At 43.7% G+C, this 27456-nt stretch overlaps 1 protein-coding gene across 2 annotated transcripts in view; it reads left to right on the top strand.

Annotated features, from left to right (window-relative positions):
- The window catches only part of LOC125457234 (cell adhesion molecule DSCAM), a 612502-nt gene that overhangs the window by 440775 nt on the left and 144271 nt on the right, over positions 1-27456 (top strand). For both annotated transcript variants that reach the window (XM_048541184.2, XM_059650150.1), the window contains one exon: positions 25439-25638. In XM_048541184.2, coding sequence (XP_048397141.1) covers positions 25439-25638 — 200 coding nt within the window. The remainder of the gene's footprint in view (positions 1-25438; positions 25639-27456) is intronic.

Consider the following 27456-nt stretch of genomic DNA (forward strand, 5'->3'; position numbering starts at 1 on the left):
ATTGACAATAGTTTCATGATCATCGTTAGAGTCAGGTTGAATTCAAATTCTGGAAGATAGTTTTACTAGGTTCAAGTATATACCAGGCATCTCTAAACGTTCACAGTCAGCAAACAAGAGCTTAAATCTCTGGAATAACACAGTGTGGAGCTGGATGATCACAGCAGGCCAGGCAGCATCAGAAAAGCAGGAAAGCTGATGTTTCGTGTCTGGATCCTTCTTCAGAAAAAAATCCTGTCCACCATCTACAAGGCACAAGTCAGGAGTGTGACAGAATACTCCCCACTTGCCTGGATGGATGCAGCTGCAACAACAATTAAGAAGCTTGACACCAGCCAGGACAAAGCAGCCCGCTTGATTGGCATTGCATCCAAAAACATCCACTCTAGCCACCACTGATGCTCAGTAGCAGCTGTGTATACCATCTACAAGATGCATTGCTGAAATTCAACGAGGATTCTTCGACTGCATCTCACACACCCACGACCGCTTCCATCGAGAAGACAAAGGGTAGCAGCTACATGGCAACACCACCTATGATTTCTCCTCCAAGCCACTCACCATCCTGAGTTGGAAATATTGCTGAAGAAAAAAATCAGGGTTAATGTTTTGGGTCCGGTGACCCTTCCTCAGAACTGATGGTAGCTGGGCAGCTTTTTTACAGAAAATAAGGAGGGATGGGGTAAGGAGTAAAGGATAGGATAGAGCCTAAAGAGAGAGAAGAGCAGTTAGACAGACAAAGGAGTTGATAACGATCAGGCTAGGAGGGTGAATAGTTCCCCTGCCAATGAAAGTCAACACACCATACGCCTTTCTTTACAACCCTGTCAACTTGGATAGCAACTTTGTGGGATCTATGGACGGGTCCTTCCATTCAACTCATCTATGCCAACCAGATATCCTAAATTAATCGAGTCCTATTTGCCAGTATTTGGCTCATATCCCTCTAAACCCTTCCTATTCATGTACCCATGCAGATGCCTTTTAAATGTTGTAATTGTACCAGCCTCTATCACTTGCTGCGGCCGTTCATTTCAGCCACGCACTGCCCTTAGTCACTAATAACAGGGGGTGTGTAACGGCAGGTTATGTGGTAACAAGGCCTGGCATGTGATGGAGGGGGTTAGGACATGGGAGGGTTAAGGCCCTAAAATTATTGAACTCAATATGGAGTCCGGAGAACTATAAGGTTACCAACCAGAAAATGAGGTGCTGTTCTGAGACCTTGCGTTGTGCTACGCTGGAGCACTGCATCAAGCCAGAGACAGAGATATTGGCCAGGGAACAGGGTGATGCATTAAAGTGGCACGCAACAGGTAGTTCAGGTCTTTTTTGCCCAATGTAGAAGAGACCACATTGTGAGCAGCGAATGCAGTAGACTAGATTCTGGGATGTGCAATAGAAGTGTTGCTTCACCTGGAAGGTATGTTTGGACCCTTGGATACTGGGAAGGGAGGAGTTAAATGAGCAGGTGCTGCACCTTAGCCAGTTACTGGTGAAAGTGCCACGGGGTTGTGTGTGTGGTGTTGGGGTGAAGGAGGAGTGGACCAGGGTGTCCCAGAGAGAATGATCCCTGCGGAAGGCAAACAAGGGAGGGGAGGGGAATAAGTGTCTGGTCGTGGCTAGAGGCTGGAAGTGGCAGAAATGGCATTTGATGATCTGGATGTAGATGCTGGTAGGATGTTAGGTAAGGACAAGGGGGACCTGAAATGTTAACTCTGATTTTTTCTTCACAGATACTGCTGAGCTTTTCCAGCAACTTTTGTTTTTGTTCCTGATATACAGCATCTGCAGTTCTTTCAGTTTTTATTTGGAAAAATTGCTGTCCCTTCACTGTCGCTGGGTCAAAATCCTGGAATTCCCTCCCTAAGGGCATTGTTGGCCCACCTACAAAAAGTAGGCTGCAACAGTTCAAGAAGCCAACTCGCTGCAACTTTCCAAGGGCAACTAGGGATGAGCAGTAAATTCTGGCCAGCCAGCGATGCCCACATCCCACAAATGAACAAAAAAAAAGGTCCACTAAAGATCAGGTTAAAAAAAATTAAAGAGAAAACATGCTTACCTCTAGTGCCAGGGAAGGATAGGGAAAAGAAAAGCTGGTACAAAAGTAAATTGGAAGGCTCAAGCAACACAAATCAGGTGAGAGCAGTAAAAAGCACAAGAAAAATTTAGCGTCAGTGCAAAAAATGAGGTAGTCCCATCCATCAACAGCAACTAAAGCTTAGGTGAGATGAACCTGAGACTTCATACAGATTTAAATCCACATTTTCTTCAGAAATGATCGTCAATTTTTAATTCATTTTTGGCATTGCTGCTGTAAGGTGATTTTAAAATTAGTCATTCATCTTTCATTGATGATGGAATACCTTACTTCTGGTACGAATTTTAATGAGTCTGGAGAGTGCTTTGTCAGAGTATAGTGCTTAATAGGTTTTAAATTAGTTAATTCATTAATAAACATATTTACTAATGTAATTTTTTTCAACACAAGGTTCTCGACTCTCTTAGTAACTGTGGACTCTGAGTAATTACTTGAAAGCTTAATCAGTTTATCAATGGTGAAAAATTACAGTGGGAACCAAGGTTAAAGTAAAAATGATTGTTTTTTTGGGTCTAAAATAACAGTGGAATTTCCTTGCCTTTCTTAAATTTCTCAGTCTCAAGACAAATGAAACTGGCAGAATATTTGGTGTACAGTAGCCTCTATTTAACACCCCCACACAGCCAGCTGGGTTTATTTCAAAGAAAAAGGTTATAAAGCATTGTCCAACTACTCCTCCCCTCTCTCCTTTGGAGGTATTTCTCTTTTTATTTTACCTTTTCCCTCTGTGAGAATTATTTTTCTACGCATTGTCTTCTCGTTGCTAATGTTGATGAAAGGGTATAAAACGGATGTGGCAGTATATAATTAGGGGTACAATTCTAAAGGAGGTCTAGGAGCAGAGGGCTGTGAGTGTGTTGGTAAATGCCATAACAGACAGAAGAGCAAGCGGTTAACGTACAGTATTCTGGGGCTGTTGTGGCGCGGTGTAGTGTTCCTGCCTTGAGACAAGGAGGCCCAGGTCCAGCCATGTGTAGTAGCATCTCTGAACAGGTTGTTTTAACTGGTGCTGTAGTGGACAGTGAAGAAGGTTATCTCAGGGCATGATGGGACCGTGATCAGATGGACCAATGGGCCAAGGAGTGGCAGAAAGACTTTAATTTAGATAAATATGAGGTATTGCATTTTGGTAAAGCAAACCAGAACAGGACTTATACACTTAAGGATAGAGCCCTGGAGACCTAGCGGTGCAGATGCATAGTTCTTTGAAAATGGGGTCGCAGGTGGAAGGGGTGGCGAGAAAAGCATTCGGCACGCTCGCCTTTATTCATCAGAACAGTGGGTGGACAAGTTGGGAAATCATGTTGTGGCTATAGAAGACATTGGCAAGGTCACTTTTAGAATACTGTGTTCAATTCTGGTCTCCCTGCTTTGGGAAAGATGTTGCTAAACTTGAAAGAGTTCAGAAAAGATTTACAAGGATATTGCCAGGATTGGAGGGTTTGAGCTACAGGGAGAGGCTGAACAGACTGGGGCTATTTTCCAGAAGCTGAGGAGTGACCTTATAGAGGTTTATAAGATTGAGAGGGGCATGGATGGGGTGAATAGCCAAGGTCTTTTTCCCAAGGTTTGGGAGTCCAAAACTAGAGGGCATAGGTTTAAAGTCAGAGGAGAAAGATTAAAAAGGGACCCGGGGTACAACTTATTCACGCAGGGCGTGGTGCATGTAATGAACGAATTGCCAAAGGAAATGGTAGAGGCAGGTACAATAGCAACGTTTAAAAAACATCTAGATGGGTGTATGAATAGGAAGGATTCAGAGGGATACAGGCCAAATACTGACAAATGGGACTAAATCAGTTTTCGATATTTGATTGGCATGGATGAGTTGAACCAAAGGGTCTAATTATTTGTTGTATAACTCTCTAACTCTATCACTCCATGATTAGAAAATATCTACAGTATCCTGGGCTTTATTAATAGGGGTCATAGGGTGCCAGAGTAAGGAGGTGCTGCACAAGTGATTTATTGGAATGGCAATTTATTGGGATGACAAACTTTAGCTGTGAAAATAGATTGGAGAGGAAAAGGCAAGAGGAGATATGATAGGAGCTTTCAAAATCACGAAGAGTCTAGATAGAGTCTAGATACCACAAATGTGGTATGGAGAAAAAAACATGATCTGACAATGAGTAGTTTGTTTCTAGAATGCGCTTCATGGAAGAGTTGTGGAGGCAAGTTCAATTTAGGCATATCAAAGGGTATTGGATGGTTATTGAAATAGAAACAAGGTGCAAGGGTACAGGGAAAAGGCAGCAAAATGGAACTAAGTCCTGACCTTCATTTGATGAGCTGGTGCAGACACAACAGGTCAAAAAGCCTCTTTTTACATTGTAACACTTTAGTCGTTCTATGATGTTGACAGTGAATGGCCTCAAACGTAGATCTCTGGGGGTCCACAGTTGGGATTTAAGGCTGTTATGAATGTGAAAGAGTGGAGGGAGTTGAATTTTTCTCAATTGATGCCTCACTGTTAGTGTCTTTAGCTGTTAAGAGACGCCCATCTCATTGTGAATGCCAAGTGCCCATGCTGTCCTCAGTTTTTCAGGTCTGCACTGACACTAAGGCATATTTTGCGTCTCATTTAAAATTTCTCACGTTTGTTTGCAAATGCTGCACAATGCTTCACCCCCTATGTATTTATATAATCTCCTCTAGTCCTACGTCCACCTAAAATATTTGGTTTCTTCCAGTTCCGGCCTCTTGCCTCAGTTTTCATTGCTGCACTTTTGGCATGGGTGCCTTCATCAGCCGTGCCTCCGAAGCCTGGGAATCCTCTCCAGAAATTCTTGGCCACTCTCTACTTCCTTCTTCACCTTCGCAGCACTTTTCAAACTTTTTGCTTTGATCAAGCTCTTGCTATAAGTGTCCTCTTACGTTTCATATTAAATGTTGTTTGATAATTGTTTGTCAAGTGACATAGGGCATTTGCTCAGATGCTAGTAGATCGAAATGAGCCACAGTGTGCAATATATGCCTATTGATCACACAGACACTAATGCATGAAATTCTGGGCAGAGAGAACAACAGAGGAAAGAAAAATGCAACAACAATATTTCTTCCAGCAACAATCAGCTTGGCCAGGTGGCATGTGAAGAGGTTGGCAAAGATTGTTGCTGCTAAGTGCTCTTAATTTACTTGTTTAATCTTAAATTAATTTGTATGTTGGCTTACAGTCTTAAGAAGATTTTCCTACTGCAGATTTAATCATGTAATGCTCTCTGATGAGTGGGAATGTAGTGTTAGCTGTTCAATATTCAACTCCTGTGCCTTGCTGTATTTGCTTAGCAATTGAGCACATGGTAACACCCTCTGTGAGTGATGTGGAGTTCCACTTAATAGAATGACTGGTGACAAGGAATTTAAACCAAATATTCGGGAAGAAAGTACAGTTTTGTTTCAATTTCACTCTTTGTTCAGAAAAATATATGTAACCAATATAGACATGATGGGTCAAATGGCCTCCTTCCATACTGTAAAATTCTATGATTCAATGTCTATTTTGGAGTTGCTAGCATTTGATTATAAAGTCAATGTGGGAGAGCACATTAATGACGATATAAGTCACTCTTGCAAATTACTGATTGGCTCCTTCTGTGTTATGATTCCAAAATTTGTACAGAGCTTAAAGACAAAACCCAAAGTTCTCCAAATCCTAGTTTTGTCACATGTATCAATAAGCATTGTTTGAGGAGGGAGGTAGAATGGGAACAGTTTCGGCTAAACTCCCCAGATGGAAATCCAGTGAGATTAAAATCAGATGACTTTCCAACTAATTCTGTCAGATTTCCAATGAGCTGTTTCAGTTTAAAACTGACTACTCCCCTCTCACCTTCACTGAACCTATTCCTTCCTGTGAGTTCACAACCAAATAGGTTTCTGGTTCCAAACAAGGAATCAAGGGTTCTTCATGAATCGATCGCAGTGAGGTTACTAATTATGTTCCTAGCAGCCTTATGCTTTGTGGATCACTGATTCTTTTTTTCAGTTATAAATAGCACAGTGAGCTTCTGAACAATAATAACCCCCATCTGAATGCAGGACTTGACAGTATGTATACAAGGAGATTGATTCCCTTTGTTCTAGTCTGATCAGTAACAGATCAACTATCATTTATTTTATGGTACAGAATGGAAGAAACATACATATCAAATTTATATTAATATCTCAATGGTGTTTGAAATTAAATTTCGTGGAAGAGCAAATTGGTTAACAGGATTGTTCTTCACAGGTGTTAGGAAGCCCCCCTGCATATAGTCAACTCATTAAAAAGCAATCTAGTTCATAATGTCACTCCTGTTAATGGTCCAACACTCAGTAATTGCACTTGTTAAGGCACTGGAATGTGCGAGATCATTAACGCTCAGTGTTGCTAATTAACACCATATGCAATGTAACAAGTTGCCATTGTCCTACCAGACCATAGGGCAGCTCTGTCATTAGAGAGAGAAAACTGATGCTGGTTTAACCTCAGGCAGGAGGAAGCAAGTTTGAGAAGGTGATTCTTCACACAGCCAGTGCAGGAATTGTACCTGTGCTGTATAACAATACACAGTGATGCTGCCCAGCCAACTGAGCTAACTGGCTGTTTCAGTCACCAGAATCAACCATATTGGTGTGGAACCAGAATTACATCAAAATCAGGTTTTGCCCTGATGTGAAGCTATCTTCCTATATCTGAATATTTAGACTCCGTCCATCAGTGTCTACTGAGGACTGGATTACATTTACTGATACACAGCGTCAGCTTTTGGGACAGCTTATCGAATGAAGATCTCAGAGAATCTCTGTCATAAACATGGTTGACAAAGTGTCCTGAAATTTCTCCCAATATTTTTATTACAAAACTCCCCTTTAAACTTTCAGCGCAGGTTAAAAGACATTATACATTTAAGCAATACTTGCAGTCCGCAGCAAAGACTTGCTCAGTCCCAATTAACTGGCTCATGTTAGAAGAGGATGCTTGCTAGTTGAAGCATTATCCACAAAGATGCCATGCAACCTCTTTAATGAGCACTAGTAGATAATTCAACCAGCAAACCTTTCAGCCTGGTAGCTCCCTGAGAATACTGTTAAGCAAAGGAGACTCCTATATTGCACTCACCAAGATAGTGGATCATTTGGACTGAGGCAGTGTTTCTAAACTCTTTGGAGAAATGTGTCTACTCCCTGAAGCTGCTCACTATGATCATCCCTTTCTGTCACAGCACAACATGTAAGGCCAGCTATGACTGGACTACATTGGGATAATTTGACTCCGCAATGGGATCATTGCATACTTACGTTAACACTGTTTGACTCATTCTCATTTTACCTCTAACCTATGAGAAGCTGGTGATATAGTAGTCATGTCACCTGGGGGCCCAGGCTAATGTTTTGGATGCAGTTTCAAACCTCCCCCAGAGGAATTTAAAGTTTAGCCAATAAATCTAGAATTGGGTGGCACAGTGGCTCAGTGGTTAGCACTGCTACCTGACAACGCCAGAGACCCGGGTTTGATTCCACTCTCGGGTGACTGCGTGCAGTTGGCACATTCTTCCTGTGTCTGCATGGGTTTCCTCCAGTTTATTCTAGCAGTTGAAAGATGTGCAGACTTGGTGGATTGGCCATGCTAAATTGCTACAGTATTCAGTGATGTGTAGATTAGGTGGGTTATAGGGGGATGGATCTGGATGGGATGCCCTGAAGGTTGGTGTGTCCTTGTTGAGGCAAAGGACCTGCTTCCACACTGTAGGGGTTCTATGAGAACTGGCGCTTGGGATGGCACATGAAACCATCATTGATTTTTGTGAAAAATAAAACCCATGGCTGAACAAATCTTCCCAAACGTGACTGTACTCTAGATCCATAACGGTGTGGATGACTCTTGTCTGCCCTGCTGAAACTGAATAGTTTCACCAGGAGCAGGCAGGAAGGGAAATTAATTGGCCTTACCAGCTATGGCTGCATCACATGTAACAAGGAAAAAGACTTCTACCCATTTATACAGAGTCATGATGGAAAGTTGCTCACCCAAGAGCGATGAGAAACATGTATTATGTGCTCATCTCTATACTGATGATGCTGCATGAGAGTTCCAAACTGAGAGACACTTCCAGTTGCAAGTAGAGAGGGTTCCTTATGCCTGTAAGTTGATTTGTTCACCAGCATCAGGAAGACAAAGATTATAGTTTAAGGTTTTGCCATGCCACTGACTATCTATTCACAGAATGAAAGTGTCGCTGACTAGGCAGCATTTATTACCCATTCCTAATTGCCCAGAGGGTGGTTAAGAGTCTTGTGGGTCTGGAGTCACACATAGACCAGACCAGCTAAGGATGGCAGTTTCCTTCCCTAAAGGGCATTGGTGAACCAGATAGGTTTTTACCTGACAATTGACAATGGAATCTTGGTCATCATTAGAACCTTAATTCCAGATATTTTAAAAAATTGATTTCAAATTCCACTGTCTACCATGACAGGATTTGAACCCATATCCCCAGGCCTTTCAGTTCTGAGGAAGGGTCACCGGACCTGAAATGTTAACTCTAATTTTTTTCTTCAAAGATGCTGGCCAGACCTGTTGAGCTTTTTCCAGCAACATCTGGTTTTGTCCCAAAAACATTATCTGGATTCATTAATCCAGCAAAAATACCATTAAACCATCACCTCCCACGGTGATGATGGAGGTCATTGACCGTTTCATAGATCTATAATCATCAGCAACCTGCTGCTTGAGGTTGTGCATTGCATCAACAAGAAGATACAGCGTCTAAACCTGACTGACAACACCAAACTGTGGATCGACCAATCCTGTGTATTCAGCACACTCCCACATACAGTGAGACCAGGGCAACATATGCCAGGTGGAAGAAAATAATGCATTTCCAGCTTCACTGTCTTCAGTATATTCTTTGCATTTCCTGGGCAGGAAAAGGTCATCAACTCAAACGTCCTAAAGCATGCTAATTCCATCAGCTTACATGCATTGCTCACCGAACTAGGTTCCAATGGAGGTCATTGCTTTCATTGGACAGATGACAGCTATAAATCTCAAGACAGTCCATCGAGTGAACTGGCTACTGGATCAGTACCTACTGTGCATCCATTCCATGACCACAGTCAACTGTAAGGAAAATGTTAGGATAGAGGACAGGGATGCTGTCTATAGGTATGCCTATAGGGATCTATAGGTGTGAGGCTGGAAAAGCGCGGCAGATCAGACAGCATCCGAGAAGCAGGTAAGTCAACGTTTCAGGCTGAAACGCTTCATCAGGTCAGATGGGTTTTGCCCGAAACATTGACTTACCTGCTCCTCAGCTGCACTCTGACCTGCTGTGCTTTTCCAGCCTCACACCTCTAGACTCTGCCTTCTAGTCTTCATTATCTCCAAGTCATTCACAACCGGAATTCATTCACCAATGACCATGACCATTGGAGGCAGCCTGTTTGGAAGGGCATTGGAAGAGTGAGGCAGAAATGAAAAGCCCAGTTCACCCCAAAGAAAACAACAGTTCATGACTCATGCACACCCTCAGTCTTCCTCTGCAGGAAATATGGCAGAAACTGCCATGACAGAGTTGGGGGCGTGGACCACATGAGAAAATATTCAAAGCAAAGTTGACCATTGCAGCACAAACCATCACTTCACAAGATGACAAGCTGATCAATAGCGGAAAATTTGCACCTCATTCATTCCCAGAACAACGACCCAGGCAGCCATTACAAATATGTACATCAGCTGCTTTGAAAATAAGCTATTTCGCACTAACTGCAGGCTAAACTAACATTTTCACTTAGCCACCTCTGAGGCTGTTTAGTGCATGAATATCTTATTGTACTCATTATTTCAATGCAAATTCTACTGATTGGGCTATTTCAGGGTCAGGTTGCCTACTGGGATGTGATGTGTAAGGGAAGAATCCATGCTAGTGAAAGGCCGGCTCTTCCAGCAATCCAGTCTTCCCTTTCCTTGGGTTTTCAATGGAATGGGTTTGTACTTCTGTTGTGTCTTCTACTTCAGTATTCCCATTGTCCTTGATGTTCCTGTGGGTGTCACTAGATTGTAGAACTCTCCAGATATTTGAAAATCTTATCAACAATTCTCACGGTAGTGGGTGGAGGTGTTTCAGTGTATGTTTTTCTCCCTCACATCTGCCTGCTCCAGCTCAAGCTTACTTAACGCACCAATATGAATTCAACTGTTCAGTAGAGATAGAAGATGATTTCTGCACTATAAGGTCACATCAACAGCGAGAAGAATGGCCACCTTTTCTGCTCCTGCTATGTGAGAGAGCAAGAACACCAAGAGGAAATTATTTTCTGATCGTCCCTGAGCAAATCAATCGATAGGGAAGTTTTTATTTCATTATCGGTTCAACAGCTCACCTAAAAGCCAACATCCACAATAATGCAGTATATGTTCCATTCTGCACTCAACTGTAGGCCTAGAATATGCATTCAGTTCCTAGGATGGGGAGCCAACTCACACCCTTCTGATGGAAGTGTAAGCAGTTAAGCCAATCATGTATGACGGACATAGTGTCATTAGCAAAATGCCCCTCACTGCACAGCTGGCATATCTCTAATTATCTGGTATGGAATTCACAATGGTACGTTGTCACTTAAATATATATGTGCGCTATAATTTCTTGTTAAATAAGAATAAAGCTAGCAGCCGATAAATGTAGACTGGTGGTGGCATCGGTTAAAGACCACTACATAATAACACCATCACACAATTCGGGGGAGGGGGTGTGGGGGGCATTCTCAATAAATGCATTATTTTGTAGCTGACAAACACAAAGAGTAGTTTTGTGACCAAAGTAACGTTATATATAGAATAGACATTCCGAATAGTTATATAAGGAACAACTGGATGTGACTAATGAGGCCTTTGTACAATTAGATGACCCGGCAAACATGCAAGTGAAGTGAGCCAATTTTATTTTTGCCAATGGATTTAAATAGCTTGTTTAACTAAGGCAGGAAACTCCATTTGGTCATAAACTCATAAGAAATGTTGAGTTCAAAATGGCCTCTTGTCCATTGAGGCCTGTTGCTTATTCTTCCAGTTTAGTACAAAAAAACAGATGGAATTTTCTGAAACTTGACGTCAAATCAGTTTCCCGGGAGCAAAGATTGAGAGAAAGGTAAAAGGGCCTCTTGCTTCTCCAGAGACAGTAGGAACTGCAGATGCTGGGGAATCTGAGATAACAAGGTGTAGAGCTGGATGAACACAGCAGGCCAAGAAGCATCAGAGGAGCAGGAAAGCTAATGTTTCGGGTCTAGACCCTTATTCAGAAATGAAGAAGACCCTTTCTGAAGAAGGGTCTAGACCTGAAACTTCAGCCTTCCTGCTCCTCTGATGCTGCTTGGCCTGCTGTATTCATCCAGCTCTACACCTTGCTATCTTGGTTCTCCAGCCTTTTGGCCCCTCTGCTACCAGTTTTGAGACCGTATACCCATATAAAGTTGCATTAAGTAAGCAGCGTAACTATAGGACAATACTTGCTCCATGATGCGAGTAGCATCTGAGAATTTTTAAATAGACATTATTAAACTTCTGCTTGTGTCATGTTAAAGTGTAGGGTCTGAAAGATTTAGTACCAAGGAGTGCCTTAAGCACTACCCACTGTGTTAGTCACACAGGCTCAGACAGGGGAACAGCTTATGATCTCTAAGCAGAGAGACTTAGATCCAAGCCCTCCTTACAACCACTATAAGTGTCTATCGTATCAGTGGAATCTGCGCCTGGTTGGTAGCATGCAATAAAACGACATGTTATTTAAGACAAGAGCTTTTTCTTGGTAGACAAGTGAGTTTTTCTGTACCAAACCAGGATCGGAAAGAGGGAGTGGGGCTGCTTTCTATATGAATTCATGCCTATAAATATTCTGTACAATTCATATAAATATAGAAAATGCTGGAGAAAATCAGTCTAGTGCGAAATTCCTTCGGAACTCGGACTTGAAACATTAATTCTGATTCGCCAAATACACTGCCAAATCTGTTGAGCTTCTGCAGCACTTTTTGTTTTCACTTCAGATTTCCAGCAAATGGTTTAGAGGAGATACGAGAAAGAGTTTGATCTCCCACCCGTGGTAGAAATACGAATGTGCTGTCTGAGCGGGTGATTGACAGTGTTACTTTTGTAACATTTAAGAAGCAGCTGAATGAACATTTAAAATGTCAGGCCATAATGGCCAAGTGCAGATACACGGGATTACAATAGTTCAGTGTTAGTTGGTTGGCTGATATAATGGGCCGAAGATCCTTTTTCTGTGCTATATGGCTCCAAGATTCTATAGATACAGAACTGGCTGGCAGACGAGAATTAAAAAATATGAATAAATGGGTTATTTTCTGAGTAGCAACCAGTCGGGTACCGCAAACAATGCCAAGAGTACAGGGAAAAGGCAGGACATTGGCACTAGGTCATAATGCTCATTTGGAGGGTTGGTACAGTCATGCTGATCTGAATTGGTCTTATCTCTTCTGTGATTCTGTAATGGAAAGTTTAGTTTAAGGGAGAGAAGAAGGAATAGAGCAATAAAACGAAACAAAAAAAAGCTCATTTTGAAGAATCTTCAGCAACAATTAAAACTGAGGGAATGGGCCCCCAGACTTTCTGTAATTAATACTTAGATCCAGAGAGGTTGACCGGCTATCATCAACACTTACTGTATTGATTTCTAAAAGCCAAGTAGACTTGAAATTGAAAACAACAAATGCTGGAGATCACAGCGGATCAGCAGCAACGCTGGAGAGAAAGCAAGCTAAAGTTTTGAGTCTAGATGACTCTTTATCAGAGCTGAAGTGAAGTGTGGAGGGGGAAGCATTTATGTAGTAGCGGAGTGGTGGGCAGTGTAGTGTGCGGGGGGAGAAAGGCTGTTGATAGTTCAGATTAAGCGATTGGAATGTGAGAATGCCAGAACAATGGTGTATTTGTCAGATGGGAAAAACATTTTCTGAAGAAGGGTCTAGGTCCGAAAGGTCAGCTTTCCTGCTCCTCTGGTGCAGCTTGGCCTGCTGTGTTCAGCCAGCTCTACACCTTGTTATCTCAGTTGGGAAAAACAGACAGTCCCACTGGGTTGGGGGCTGGGGGAGAGGGCGGGTAACAGAGAAGGTAACAAGCAAAGCTAAAAGAAAGGATAGGAATGAGTTTACAATTTGAACATGTTGAACTCAATATTGAGCCCAGAAGCTTGTAAAGTGCCCAGTTTGAAGATGAGATGTTGCTCCTCCATTGTGATTCACTGGAGCATTGCAGCATGCCAGGGTCAGACTGTAACATTGCATCCTCAAACTAGGCACTTCACAACCTTCTGGGCTCAATATTAAGCTACACCTTCAAATTGTGAACTCATTTCTTCCCTTTATTTAAACATGACTTGTTACTTTCTCTGTCACCCTCTCTCCCATTCCCGCAGTCCAGTGGGACTGTCTGTCCTTGATAACAAAGTGTGAGGCTGGATGAACACAGCAGGCCAAGCAGCATCTTAGGAGCACAAAAGCTGACGTTTCAGGCCTTTCCAGTCTGTCTGTCCTTTCCAGTCTGGCAGTTAGACACAGCATTCTTCTGCCATTTTCACATTCCAATCACACAATCTGAACTAGCAACATCCTTTCTCCACCAGCGCTCCACCACCACCTCATCACATACACTTCACTTCAACTCTGATGAAGAGGTATATAGACTTGAAGCGTTAGCTTGCTCTCTCTCCATGGATACTGCCTGACTGCTGTGATTTCCAGCATTTTTGTTTTTAGTACAGATTCCAGCATCTGCAGTAATTTGATTCTAGACTTGACATGATTTGATTTAACTTTCTGAGGCATGTTTAATTCATATCTCACGTGCAACTACGATGGAGTTCTTATTTCTTTAGATTTTAATTATTGTTGGGGAATTTTGTTAAACTAAAGTACATTCTTATATTTTTCCTTTCTGTTTTAATTCTTTCTTTCTTTTTCCTTTTATCCAGTCTGTCTTCCTTTTACTCCATGTTGCTTGATGTAAGGTATCTGATCTTTGACAGCAAGTTTTGGCTTCTTGCACTTTCACATACAATTGACCTTTCTTCAAGTTGCTGTGCCATTTGCACTTAAATAACAGTGATCAATATCAGTCTTGCTGCTATTGTAACAGCAATTTTTGTGCCATTATTGGACTGCGGAGCCATGGTGCTAATTCAGTTGTGACCTGGTGTGAAGCTATTAAGAGTAAGGCTGTGCATTTTGAGTACCTTCATTTTTCCAATTTAAATCGGCAACTGAGTGCTTTCCACCGGCTAAAGTATAAAATGTTTGGAAATTTTCTAATTGTGACCCAAATGTGATATTTTCTTTACGAGCAATAGGGGTTGGAGGGAATTAGATTTCCTTCGAGCATTGGTTTTAGCAGACATTGTATATAAAGAACAGATTTATGGATTCATTAGACATGGCATAAAAAGGGAACTCATCTCCAAGATAATTCTCAGTGAAGCGCTGACAATTTAAATATTGTTGGAGAATTCCATACTTGGATGATATCTGTATAGCCAGAGAGAAGCAGGCACCTCTGATAATAGTGTGAGACACACACACATTTAACTTAGTTTTACCTTCTGAAGCATTTGGAAAATATTCATGACAGCTCAGGGTTATGAGAAGTGATTGTTACTGTACCAGTAGGGTGACAGTACAGTTTCTGGGGTAGTTTGTTTTTCTTCAACACAATTACGTACTTAGAGCCTAATCACCTTTGTTTGTTTCTGTAAAATTTCCAGTCTGCACATCTCCCATGCACGTGAGAATAACGTCAGGGGTGCAGTAACCCAGAATGCACCACTTTGTGCATTCCTTGTATTCACAGTACTTCACTAAATCTCTGCTTTGCTTAAGTCCATGATTTATAGTGTTTTACATTTCCCCTTGCCAGGGACATTTACACACATCACCTTAAAAATATGCAAGAGCTGAAACACAACTTGAAGCATGACAAGTGTGAAAACCATTCAGTTTAATGCCAAAATGCACTGAAGATTTATCTGTTTGCGTTCTTTAACCATTAAACTTAGAACGTAAAGGGAGCTCTACACAAATATATTTTGTGTGTAGGGTGCTATGACAAACTTTGCTTTGAAATATGATAAATCTGCAATTTTATCATGGAGTACATGATGCAGAAAGATCAAATGTGTCACACTTATATCGAGGTTACCTGTGTTTGATAGAGCGGAACAGCCCAATACTGGAGAGCGCTCGTGAGTCCCATTGAAGTCCTTAAGCCCTTTTAATACATTTTCCCATTCTGGCAAGACCAGATTGTGTTGCCTGCCTATCATTACGTTTTATCTAAGTGGCTCGCTAAACCATTTCAGAGGCCAGTTAAAGGCTAATCACATTGAAGAGAATATTGTCTTTACACCACTCGATCTCTTTTCTGAAATCTGTCTCACCATTGGTTGGGATCTGACCTACACGGGTTGTCATCATTAAACCTGTAAATGGAGTTGGGTAGAATTTGGCCATACCATCATGAATGTATAAAAAGTATAATATGGGGCTGAAAACACAGCCTAGCAGGGCACTGGTGTTGAGGACTATTGTAGTAGAGGTGTTCTTGCCTATGCTTTCTGATTGTGGTCTATGGGTCAGGAAGACAATGATCCAGTTACAGAGCGGGGAGCTAAGACCTAGGTTTTGGAGTATACAGATGAGTTTGTTCAGTGTTGAAGGCAGAGCTGTAGTCAATAATAGAAATGTGTTGTAGGTATCCAAATGTTGCAGGGATGAGTGCAGGGCCAGGGAGATGGTGTCTACTGTGGACCTTTTATGCCAGTGGACGAATTGCAAGGGATCAAGGCAATTCCGTAGGCTGGAACTGATGTGAGCCATAACTAACCTCTGGAAGCACTTCATTATTCCAGAGATTGGAGCCACAGGGCAGTCATCATTTAGCCACACTGCATGATTTTTCTTTGGCACCAGGATGATGGTGGTCTATGTGAAGCAGATGGGGACTTCAGATCATAATGAGGAGAGGTTAAAGATGTCAGTGAATACTCCCAAAGATAATGGGAACTGCAGATGCTGGAGAATCCAGGATAACAAAGTGTGAAGCTAGATGAACACAGCAGGCCAAGCCGCATCTCAGGAGCACAAAAGCTGATGTTTTGGGCCTAGACCCTTCATCAGAGAGCTTTTTCTTGGGAACTTGGGGACGTTAATGGCAATATCTTGGGGTAGTCCATTTCACAGTAGAGGAGGCGTTGGAAGTATTAGAATGTATGAAGGTGGAGTAATCTCCAAGTCCTGACCAGATATATCCAAGAACCCTGAAAGAGACTAAAGTAGAAACTGCGGGGCCCTGGCTGATATATTTACATCATCATTAGCCACGGGTGAGAACCTGGAAGACTGGAGGGTAGCAAGTGTTGTGCCCTTATTCAAGAAGGGCTGCAGAAGGTGAGTTACTTGAGAGGATTCTGAGGGATAAGATGTACATACATTTGGAAAGACAGGGTTTGATTAACAGTAGTCAGCATGGCATTGTGCATGGGAGATCATGCCTCACAAATGTGTTAGAGTTCATTAATGAAGTGACCAGGAGGTTGATGAGCGCAGGGGTAGACGTAGCCTACATAGATTTCAGTAAGGCCTTTGATAAGATTCCACATAACAGTCTGCTCTGGAAGGTTAGATCGCAAGGAATTCAGGGATAGCTGGCAAATTAGATACACAATTGACTTGATAGTAGGAAGCAGAGGGTAATACAGGAAGGATGGAGGCATGTGACCAGTGGTGTGCCTCAGTGGTCAGTGCTGGGCCCATTGCTGTTTCTTATCTATGTCAATGATTTAGATGAGAATGAACAAGACATGATTAGTAAGTTTGCAGATGACACTAAAATAGGTGGTATCATGGACAGTGAGGAAGGTTATCAGTAATTGCAGCAAGATATTGATCAGCTGGGGAAGTGGGTCGAGAAATGGCAAATAAAATTTTAGATAGATAAGTGTGAGGTGTTGCATTTTGGAAAGTCAGATCAAGGTAGGCACACTGACCTTCATCAGTCAGGGCACTGAGCATAGAAGTTGGGAAGTTACCTTGCAGTTGGATAGGACATTGGTGAGGCTGCACTTGGAGTATTACGTTTAGTTTTGATCACCTTGCCATTGGAAGGATGCTATTAAATTGAAAAGAGTGCAGAGGAGATTTACAAGAATGTTGCTTGGACTCAAGGGACTGAGTTATAGGGGAGGCTGGATAAGCTAGGACATTTTTCTTTAGAGTGTAGGAGATCAAAGGGAGATCTTACAGAAGTGTATAACATCATGAGAGGCATGGGTGGGGTGAATACATCTGTCTTTTTCCAAGGGTTGGGGAATCGAAGGTCATCAGTTTAAGGTATGAGGGGAAAGTATACATGGGAATCTGAGGGGCAACCTTTTTACAAAGAGGGTGGTACGCACATGGATGAGCTGCCAGCAGAAGTGGTTGAGGCAGGTACATTAACAACATTTAACCGGCATTTGAACCAATACATGGACGGGAAATGTTTAGAAGGCTATGGGCCAAGGGCAGAGAAATGTGGTTAGCGCAGATGGACAGAGATAATGGGAACTGCAGATGCTGGAGGATCAAGATAACAAAGTGTGAAGCTGGATGAACACAGCAGGCCAAGTAGCATCGCAGGAGCTCAAAAGCTGATATTTCGGGCCGAGACCCTTCATCAGAGAGGGGGATGGGGAGAGGGTTCTGAAATAAATAGGGAGAGAGGGGGAGGCGGACTGAAGATGATAGGTGGAGAGGAGAGTATGGGTGGGGAGGTAAGGAGGGGATAGGTCAGTCCAGGGAGGACGGGCAGGACAAGGAGGTGGGATGAGGTTAGTAGGTAGGAAATGGAGGTGCAGCTTGAGGTGGGAGGAGGGGATAGGTGAGCAGAACAGGTTAGGGAGGCGGGGACAGGCTGGGCTGGTTTTGGGATGCAGTAGGGGGAGGGGAGATTTTGAAGCTTGTGAAGCCCACATTGATACCATTGGGCTGCAGGGTTCCCAAGTGGAATATGAGTTGCTGTTCCCACAACCTTCGGGTGGCATCATTGTGGCACTGCAGGAGGCCCAGGATGCACATGTCGTCTAAAGAATGGGAGGGGGAGTTGAAATGGTTCGCGACTGGGAGGTGCAGTTGTTTGTTGCGAACCGAGCGGAGGTGTTCTGCAAAGCGGTCCCCAAGCCTCCACTTGGTTTCCCCCATGTAGAGGAAGCCACACCGGGTACGGTGGATACAGTATACCACATTGGCAGATGTGCAGGTGAACATCTGCTTAATATGGAAAGTCATTTTGGAGCCTGGGATGGGGATGAGGGAGGAGGTGTGGGGGCAAGTGTAGCACTTCCTGCGGTTGCAGGGGAAGGTGCCGGGTGTGGTGGGGTTGGAGGGCAGTGTGGAGCGGACAAGGGAGTCACAGAGAGAGTGGTCTCTCCAGAAAGCAGACAAGGGTGGGGATGGAAAAATGTCTTGGGTGGTGGGGTCGGATTGTAGATGGTGGAAGTGTCGGAGGATGATGTGTTGTATCCGGAGGTTGGTGGGGTGGTATGTGAGAATGAGGGGGATCCTCTTAGGGCAGTTGTGGCAGGGGCGGGGTGTGAGGGATGTGTTGCAGGAAATGGGGGAGACACAGTCAAGGGCGTTCTCGATCACTGTGGGGGGAAAGTTGCGGTCCTTGAAGAACGTGGACATCTGGGATGTGCGGGAGTGGAATGCCTCATCCTGGGAGCAGATACGGCGGAGGCGGAGGAATTGGGAATAGGGGATGGAATTTTTGCAGGAGGGTGGGTGGGAGGAGGTGTATTCTAGGTAGCTGTGGGAGTCGGTGGGCTTGTAATGGACATCAGTTACAAGCTGGTTGCCTGAAATGGAGACTGAGAGGTCCAGGAAGTTGAGGGATGTGTTGGAGATGGCCCAGGTGAACTTGAGGTTGGGGTGGAAGTTGTTGGTGAAGTGCATGAACGGTTTGAGCTCCTCTGGGGAGCAAGAGGTGGTGCCGATACAGTCATCAATGTACCGGAGGAAGAGGTGGGGTTTGGGGCCTGTGTAGGTGCGGAAGAGGGACTGTTCCACATAACCTACAAAGAGGCAGGCATAGCAAGGGCCCATGCGGGTGCCCATGGCACCCCCTCTGTCTGTAGGAAGTGGGAGGAATCAAAAGACAAGTTGTTGAGGGTGAGGACGAGTTCGGCTAGGCGGACGAGGGTGTCGGTGGAGGGGGACTGGTCAGGCCTGCGGGACAGGAAGAAGCGGAGGGCCTTGAGACCATCTGCATGAGGAATACAGGTATATAGGGACTGGATGTCCATAGTGAAAATGATGTGTTGGGGGCCAGGGATTTGGAAGTTCTGGAGGAGGTGGAGGGTGTGGGTGGTGTCACGGATATAGGTGGGGAGTTTCTGGACCAAAGGGGAGAAAATGGAGTCCAGATAGGTGGAGATGAGTTCGGTGGGGCAGGAGCAGGCTGAGACAATGGGTCGACCAGGGCAGGCAGGTTTGTGGATTTTGGGGAGGAGATAGAAACGGGCCGTGTGGGGTTGGGGAACAATGAGGTTGGAGGCTGTGGGTGGGAGGTCCCCTGAGGTGATGAGGTCGTGGATGGTATTGGAGATGATGGTTTGGTGCTCGGGGTTGGGGTCATGACCAAGGGGGCAGTAGGAGGAGGTGTCAGAGTGTTGGCGTTTGGCCTCGATGATGTAGTGGTCAGTGCGCCATACTACCACTGCACCACCCTTGTCTGCGGGTTTGATGGTGAGGTTGGGGTTGAAGCGGAGGGCTGCCCATTCTGTGGGGGAGAGGCTGGAGTGGGTGAGAGGGGTGGAGAGGTTGAGGCGGTTAATGTCTCGACAGCAGTTGGAGATCAAGAGGTCGAGGGAGGGTAGGAGGCCCGGGGGTGGTGTCCAGGAGGAGGACTTGTGTTGGAGGCGGGTGAAGGGTCTAGAATGCTCTCTGATGAAGGGTCTAGGCCCGAAACATCAGCTTTTGTGCTCCTGAGATGCTGCTTGGCCTGCTGTGTTCATCCAGCTTCACACTTTGTTACAGTGAATACTCCCACTTCAGTCCAACTAGTCCATGCCGATCAAGTTTCCCAAAACTAAACTCATCCCATTTGCCTGCGTTTGGCCCATATCCCTCTGAAACTTTCCTATTCATATCCCTTTCCAAATGCCTTTTAAATGTTGTAACTGTACCTGCATCCACCATTCCTCTGGCAATTCATTCCACACATGAACAACTCTGTATAAAAAAGTGTCCTTTTTAAAATGTTCTCCTGTCATCTTAAAAATATGCCCCCTAGTTTTGAATTTCCACACCTGACAGAGAAGACTTGATATTTACCTTAACCATGTCCCTCATGATTTCATAAACCTCTATAAGCTCACCCCTCAACCTCCTGTGCTGTAGTGGATAAAAATCCCTTGCCTATTTTAAAAATTCAACGCCTCCATTCCCAATACCACCCTTGTAAATCTTTTCTGAACTTAATAACCTAACCTCTCCGACTTAATAATATTGCTCCTATAGCAAGGCAACAAGAAATGTGCACAATACTCCAGAAGAAGCCTCAACAACATCCTGTACAGCCTCAACATGGTACCACTACGTTGCTGGTGAGGGCCAATGCCAAGTTGCTGTTGCTTGTTTGATGGCCTTTCAAAGATGGCACATATATGAGATGCCGACGTTGGCAAGTATATGTTTGCTACAAAGTCGTTTCAGCAATGGGGCATGGTGAATGGGCCTAAAAGCAGATTTAAAAATCTATGATTCTTGCTGAGGAGACTATTGCTGTGCAGTGGTATGAGACATCATAGGTACAAGGTAGATAGTTGACAGAATCACCACAAGTTCACATCACCCTCCAAAGAGCACCTCACCCAGACCCATCCCCAACCCTTTCCCTGTAACCCTGCATTTCCCGTGGCTAACACTTCTAATCTACATACCCCTGAACGCTATAGGCAACTTAGCATGGCCAATCCACCTAACCTGTACATCTTGGGACTGTGGGAGGAAACCCACGCAGACACAGGGAGAATGTGCAAACTCAGCACAGACAGTTGCCCGAGGGTAGAATCAAACCCAGGCAGCAATGCTAACCACTGAGCCATCATGCTGTTGATGAGACAAATTTGGAAGGCATAGCAAGCATTTGTGCCAGGCCTTACAACAAGAAACCCTCTAAAAAACTTGACGTAATGCACACCTGGCCAAAACAAGTAAGATTTAGCCCCACCTTCCCAAAGACAGGTTGCTCCCAAGTGTGTTTTTGATGTGTGATCTATATTCCACGTACCAGTTGTTAGCACAGATGGCAGACAGATTATCTGCTCCCTGTACCTGTAGAGCTTGATCCCTGTGATAACTGTGCCAATTTAATACTTGGTCCCTCCTACCAGTTTTCTATCTTGGCAAGAAACCTGCATCTTTGGCTATATTTGACTTGACTCATGTTAATGGCATTATTATAATTAGTGCGCGATGTTGGTTGAGAGCAATTTATTAGGCCAAAAGATCATAATATATAGGAGCGAAATTAGGCCGTTTCACCCATCAGGTGTGGTCTTCCTTTTGATCATGGTAGATATGTTTCTCAATCCCTTTCCCCTGCCTTTTCCTTGTAACCTTTGAACCCCTTACCAATCAAGAACCTAGCTTTTCATTTTTCATCTTGTCCTGCGGATCTTTAAGATCCTGATGAGCTATAGACCCAAGCGTTCTGAATCCTGAATTTAGCATCTTGTCCAAGGGACATCAGCTCAAAAAGAGCAATACTTTTTCAGTGAGACACAAGTGGCCACGTCACGCCTCACATCCTCCATGCCATGAATTGGGTAATTGGTGAGTATTTGGGCTAATGGCTGTGAACCTATGTCTCAGCATGTGCAATGAGAGAAAAGAAACATTCTGATCAATGCAGCTATGCTGTCATTGTCAGAGCTTTGAGCAAAATTACAGCTTCAGAACCCTACAGCATGTAGTTATGGGCTTGACAGCTTATTAGTCTACCCCGGCTGTCAGGATTCAGGCGGCTAGGAAAGTTCTTTTGATCTCAGGCTTGTAATACCCTGCTGTTTACTCATCTTGTTTCTTGGAATTTTTGCAATGTACCAGATGATTTCCCATCGTAGGTGGCTGCTTGGAATCGCTGCAGCAGAACTTGCACGTTCCCCACAGGATTAATGTGTGGGCTCCCATTGGCTTGTAGAAACCCTATCAAGAACTCACAATGATTGCTTAAAAAGTCCTGATTCAGGGGACGAGGGGAGAGCCAAGAATGGACTGCAGCGATAGCCCAAACACCCAGCCCTCCAAACTTTGGCGGAGGGAAGTTCAGCCCTTTTAGGGGTGAGGGGTTAGAGAGTGACTGGTTTATCGGGTCAGCGTTGACATTGCAGCCAATCCACTTTCAGCATGCTGCGACCAAGGGCTGTTCTGACTGCAATGGTAGTGTCCTCATCTCTGAGCCAGGAGTCTCCCAGATTCAAGTCTCAAATATTCCCTGAGGCGCAAACAATATCTCTGAATGGGTTGATTGGAAAATACATTTTTCATAAAAGAAACATGCTTTGAGATTGAGTAAATCTCCGGAGAATGGCTTTCCGGAATCCAACCAGCATGACCCATACTTGAAAGTGCAGTGTGACTTGGGAAAGGGCCAGCTCTATTTTTAGTAATAGATAGGTTTATGCTGTTCCTGTAAGGCCCACGTTCACTTTGTCTTTGGACCTTTCGAGCCAGCCCACATGTGACTCCAGACCCACAGCAATGCGCATGACTCTTAACTGCCACTGGGCCATGAGGACAATCAACGCTGATACAGCCAGTGATGTTCTCAAACATGAATGAAGTAACAAGAAAGCAGTAGATAGGTGAAAGTTTCATTCAAGCGGCCTGTGCTGATCCCTTGACGTAAAAGTGCCAGAGTTCAAATTAGCATACTCAACTAACTTCTTTGCTTGACTTCCATAGCAACATCTGCAAGAATCAATAAACCAATTACTTCTTTAATGTTGCCACAGCAACAGGGAAGCAGACCACAGTTCGGAATTATGTAACCTTTGATTGACACAGCAAGGTTGACTGCGCCTCCAGCTATGGAAATATGAGCTGCATTATCAGAATTTGACGACCTGCCAAATCCCAATAATTTGCTTTCAAAGTATTATTGTATTCATATAGACCTTAGACCGACTGAAACTTAATACACAGAAGGAGGCCATTCAGCACACCATGCCTGTACTGGTTGGAAGAGACATCGTACCATCCCAGAGTTCAAATCACTTGAAAGATGATTTATAGATTCACTTTCCACCACCTTTTCAGGTCGAACATTCCAGATTCTGACGATTTTATGACTGTAAATGATTCCCCTTGCCTCCATTCCAGATCTTTTGTCAATTATATTAAATCCATGATCCAAATTCCAATGAATATGTTTTAATTATCCCTCCTATCAAAATCATCACCATCATCATCATAAAGACCTCCATTATGTGATCTCTTAGCTTGTTTTACTTTAAGGAGAACTGTCCTACATTTTCAATCTCTTCTCAGAATTGAAATCTCTCACATTCAGCAACTGATAAGTCTCCTGTATACCCTCTCTAAGGCTCCTGTGTCTTCCTGAAGTGTCGTGCCCACAACTGTTCACAATGCACAAACCAATGACTTGTAAAATTCTCACATGATCTTCTGTGTTTCTTTTATCGCTCAGGAGACATGGGCATCGTTGCCTGGGCCAACATTTTATTGTCCATTCGTAATTGTCCCTGAGAAGGGGGTGGTGAACTGCCTTCTGGAACTGCTGCAGTCTGTGTGCTGTTGACCCACTAAGCCTTTAGGTAGGGAATTCCAGGATTTTAACTGCACGATAGCAAAGGAATGGCGATATATTTCCAAGCCAGGACGGTGAGTGGCATGGTAGGGAACTTGCAGGTGGTGGTGTTCTCATGTATTTGTGCCTTTGACCTTTCTGATGCAAATCGTCATGGGCCTGGAAGGTGCTGCCTGACGATCTTTGGTGAATTTCTACAGTGTGTCTTGTAGATAGTACACACTGCTGCTACTGAGTGTTGGTGGAAGGAGGTAACTGAATGTTTGTGAGTGTGGTGCCAATCAAGCAGGCTACTTTGACGGTGTTAAAGTCTTGACTTTTATTGAAGCTGCACCCATCCAGGCAAACAGTTTTCCATTGCACTCCTGACTTGTGCCTAGTAGATGATGGACAGGCTTTGGGGTGTCAGGTGCTGAGTTACTTGCTGCGGTATTTGGAGTGTCTGACCTGCTCTTGTAACCACTGCATGTATGTGACAAGTTCAGTTGAGTTTTTGGTCAATAATAACCCCCAGGGAGTTGAACGTGAGCAACCCAGTGATAGTAATGCCATTGCATTATCAAGATGAGATGATCAGATTCTGTCTTGTCAGAAATGGTCATTGCCTGGCACTCGAGCGACATGATTTTTATTTGCCACTTATGGGCTATGCCTAAATATTATCCAGGCAACATGGATCATAGAATCCCTTCAGTGTGGAAGCAGGCCATTCAACCCAATAAGTCCACATCAACACTCTGAAGAGCAACCCCTCCCCCTCCCAATCCCTGTAACCCTGCATTTCCCATGGCCAATCCACCTAACCTACACATCCCTGACACAATAGGTAAGTTAGTCTGGCCAATCCACTTAACCTCCACATCTTTGGACTGCAAAAGGGAACCGGAGCATCTAGAAGAAACCCATGCAGCCATGGGGAGAATGCACAAATTCCATACAGATAGTTAACCACAGCTGGAATTGCACCCAGGTCCCTGGTATTGTGAGGCAGCAGTGCTAACCACTAAACCGCTCGAGCGTGGCATGGTGGCTCAGTGGTTAGCAATGCTGCCTCACAGCGCCAGGGATCCAAGCTCAATTCCAACCTCAGGCAATTGTGTGGAGTTTGCACATTGTCCCCGTGTTTGTGTGGGTTTCCTCATTTTCCATAGTCCAATGATGTACAGGTTGGGTGGATTGGCGTTACTAACTTATCCATAGTATCCATGGATGTGTGGGTTAGGTGGGATGGCCATGGGAAATAGAGAACATGTGATTGATACAGGCAGGGACATTTCCTAACAGACTGCAGATTAATAGTTTGGAAGTACTTGGTGTAATTAATATTTGGAAACAATATGAATGATGATTGTTGTTATGACAGTTAACATATGAATTCCTAATCATCATGGTTTAATTTTTGCACCCCTCAAAGGCACTGCAGAGCTAAGTCAGGCCTTCATGAGACTCAGGTTGACCACATATTGCTGTTTTATTTTCAGTTCCTGCCATGATTACATCATACCCAAACACCACTCTGGCAACTCAGGGACAGAAGAAAGAGGTCAGCTGCACAGCACATGGAGAGAAGCCCATCATTGTCCGCTGGGAGAAAGAAGACACCATCATCGACCCAGAACGTATGTTCCGTTACGTTGTATCCACCAAAGAGATTGGAGATGAGGTCATTTCTACACTGCAGGTACTGACTCTGAACCTTAGAAAGGAAGCCTTGCTCTAATTTCTCACTACAAGACCGATGGGCAGGTGGAGATGAAGTGATTCACCGAACCTCCCCATACCACAGTTGTGAGGCCATTGAGTTCCTCCCCTAGTTCTGTTGCCATTCTGTGACATTTAGTGAGTGGCTGTGTTGCCAGTGGAAACAGTTTCACCGTACTTACTTGATATAAACCCACCTTGGCTCAGAAACCTCTATTAAATCTTCCCTCACCTTGTCAGTTCTAAGGAGAATAACCATCTTCTTTGGCCAACATTGGTCCCAATTTGACAATATTTAGGTGCCTTTCCCCAGAAACCTCATTAGAATTTTCTGTTCTAATGACACATCAGTAAATTATAACAGGGGCACAGTGTGATTAATTGAGTGTACAATGAGTGTAAATGATGATCCCAGGTATAGAGGGATTGTCTTAAGAACAAAGGCTAAATAGGTTGGGACTCTATTCACTGGAGTTGAGAAGAATGAGAGGTGATCTCATTGAAATGTATAGGATTCTTAAGGGGTTTGACTGACAGGATGTTTCCCATCAGGAGAGTGTAGGACCAGAAGACATAGTCTCAGAATAAAGGAGCACCAATTTAATAATGAGATGAGGTTGAATTTCTTCTCTCAGAGGGTTGTGAGTCTTTGGAACTCCCTGCCACAGAGACCTGTGGGGGCAGAGACCTTGTGTATATTGAAAGTTGAGGTAGACAGATCCTTGATCAGTCGGGGAAATCAAGGGTAATGGGGAAAGGGCAGGAAAGTGGACATGAGGAGCATTGGATAAGCTATGATTCTACTGAACTGTGAAGCAGGCTCAAGGGGCAAATGTCCTTCTCATATTCCTTTCTCTAATGGTCTTATTATTCCTTTTAAGTATGTATTAGCTATTTAGGAAGCACAAGTGAGAGTCACTTCAGCTAATTCTCAATAGAAAACTGCCTCGAATAATCCTAAATCATTAGTAATTTAGGAGCTTGCTTTGTATGTTTGGACTTGACAAGTGATCACTGAAGTGAAGTGTCCTATTCAAAGAGAAAGGTCAGTTTTTTTTTCTCTTGCTTTTGCTGTTGACCAGAAAAATGCATAACTAAAAATGTGTGATTGTAGAAAATGGCAGTGACTGGTCTGTGCTTGGGTTTTTGAGTGTTTCTGCAGGACATACTGCATATTTTATGAACTGTCAGGACCTCTGCTAAAGCTTACATATTTCATTTGTCAATTTGAACCTATTTAGGGTTACCAATTTTAGAATTTATCCATCACTGATAACCAGTCCTTTCCAAACCTACAGACCTCCAAATCTCAATCCCAACAAGCCACTTCATCATAAATGTGACAGTGAATAATATGCTGCATTACTACCAGATGGAAAAGCTAAGGAGCTAAACTTTGGATGGAGCTGCTCTTTGGTATTTTAGGGCATCAAGTCAAATCAACATCATGACCTCATTGGTTTACACAATTGTTTCTGCACCATCAATAATTTTTCTCTATTCCCCTTATGTCTAATTCATATTAAATGCTCTGGTCTTCTTGTCCCTGCTTTTCCTAACATAGTTCTATATGTGCATTGTGAATTATGGAGACTAACCCAAACTTCACCCTCACTAGTGCACAGACACACACATTTGTGTGAACCATTGTTTTCCCTTTAAACTTCTGAAATGATTCATTTCTCCTCTGGTGGAGCCCGATTCCACCGCTCCTCTTTTCATTTTAACCTTCTACTTTGATCCACAGCCTCTAACCTGCAATTATTCCGAAACCTGAGCAATCGTGATTGATCAGAGA

The sequence above is a fragment of the Stegostoma tigrinum genome, chromosome 12 (genome assembly GCF_030684315.1).
Source record: "Stegostoma tigrinum isolate sSteTig4 chromosome 12, sSteTig4.hap1, whole genome shotgun sequence".
Lineage (NCBI taxonomy): Eukaryota > Metazoa > Chordata > Chondrichthyes > Orectolobiformes > Stegostomatidae > Stegostoma > Stegostoma tigrinum.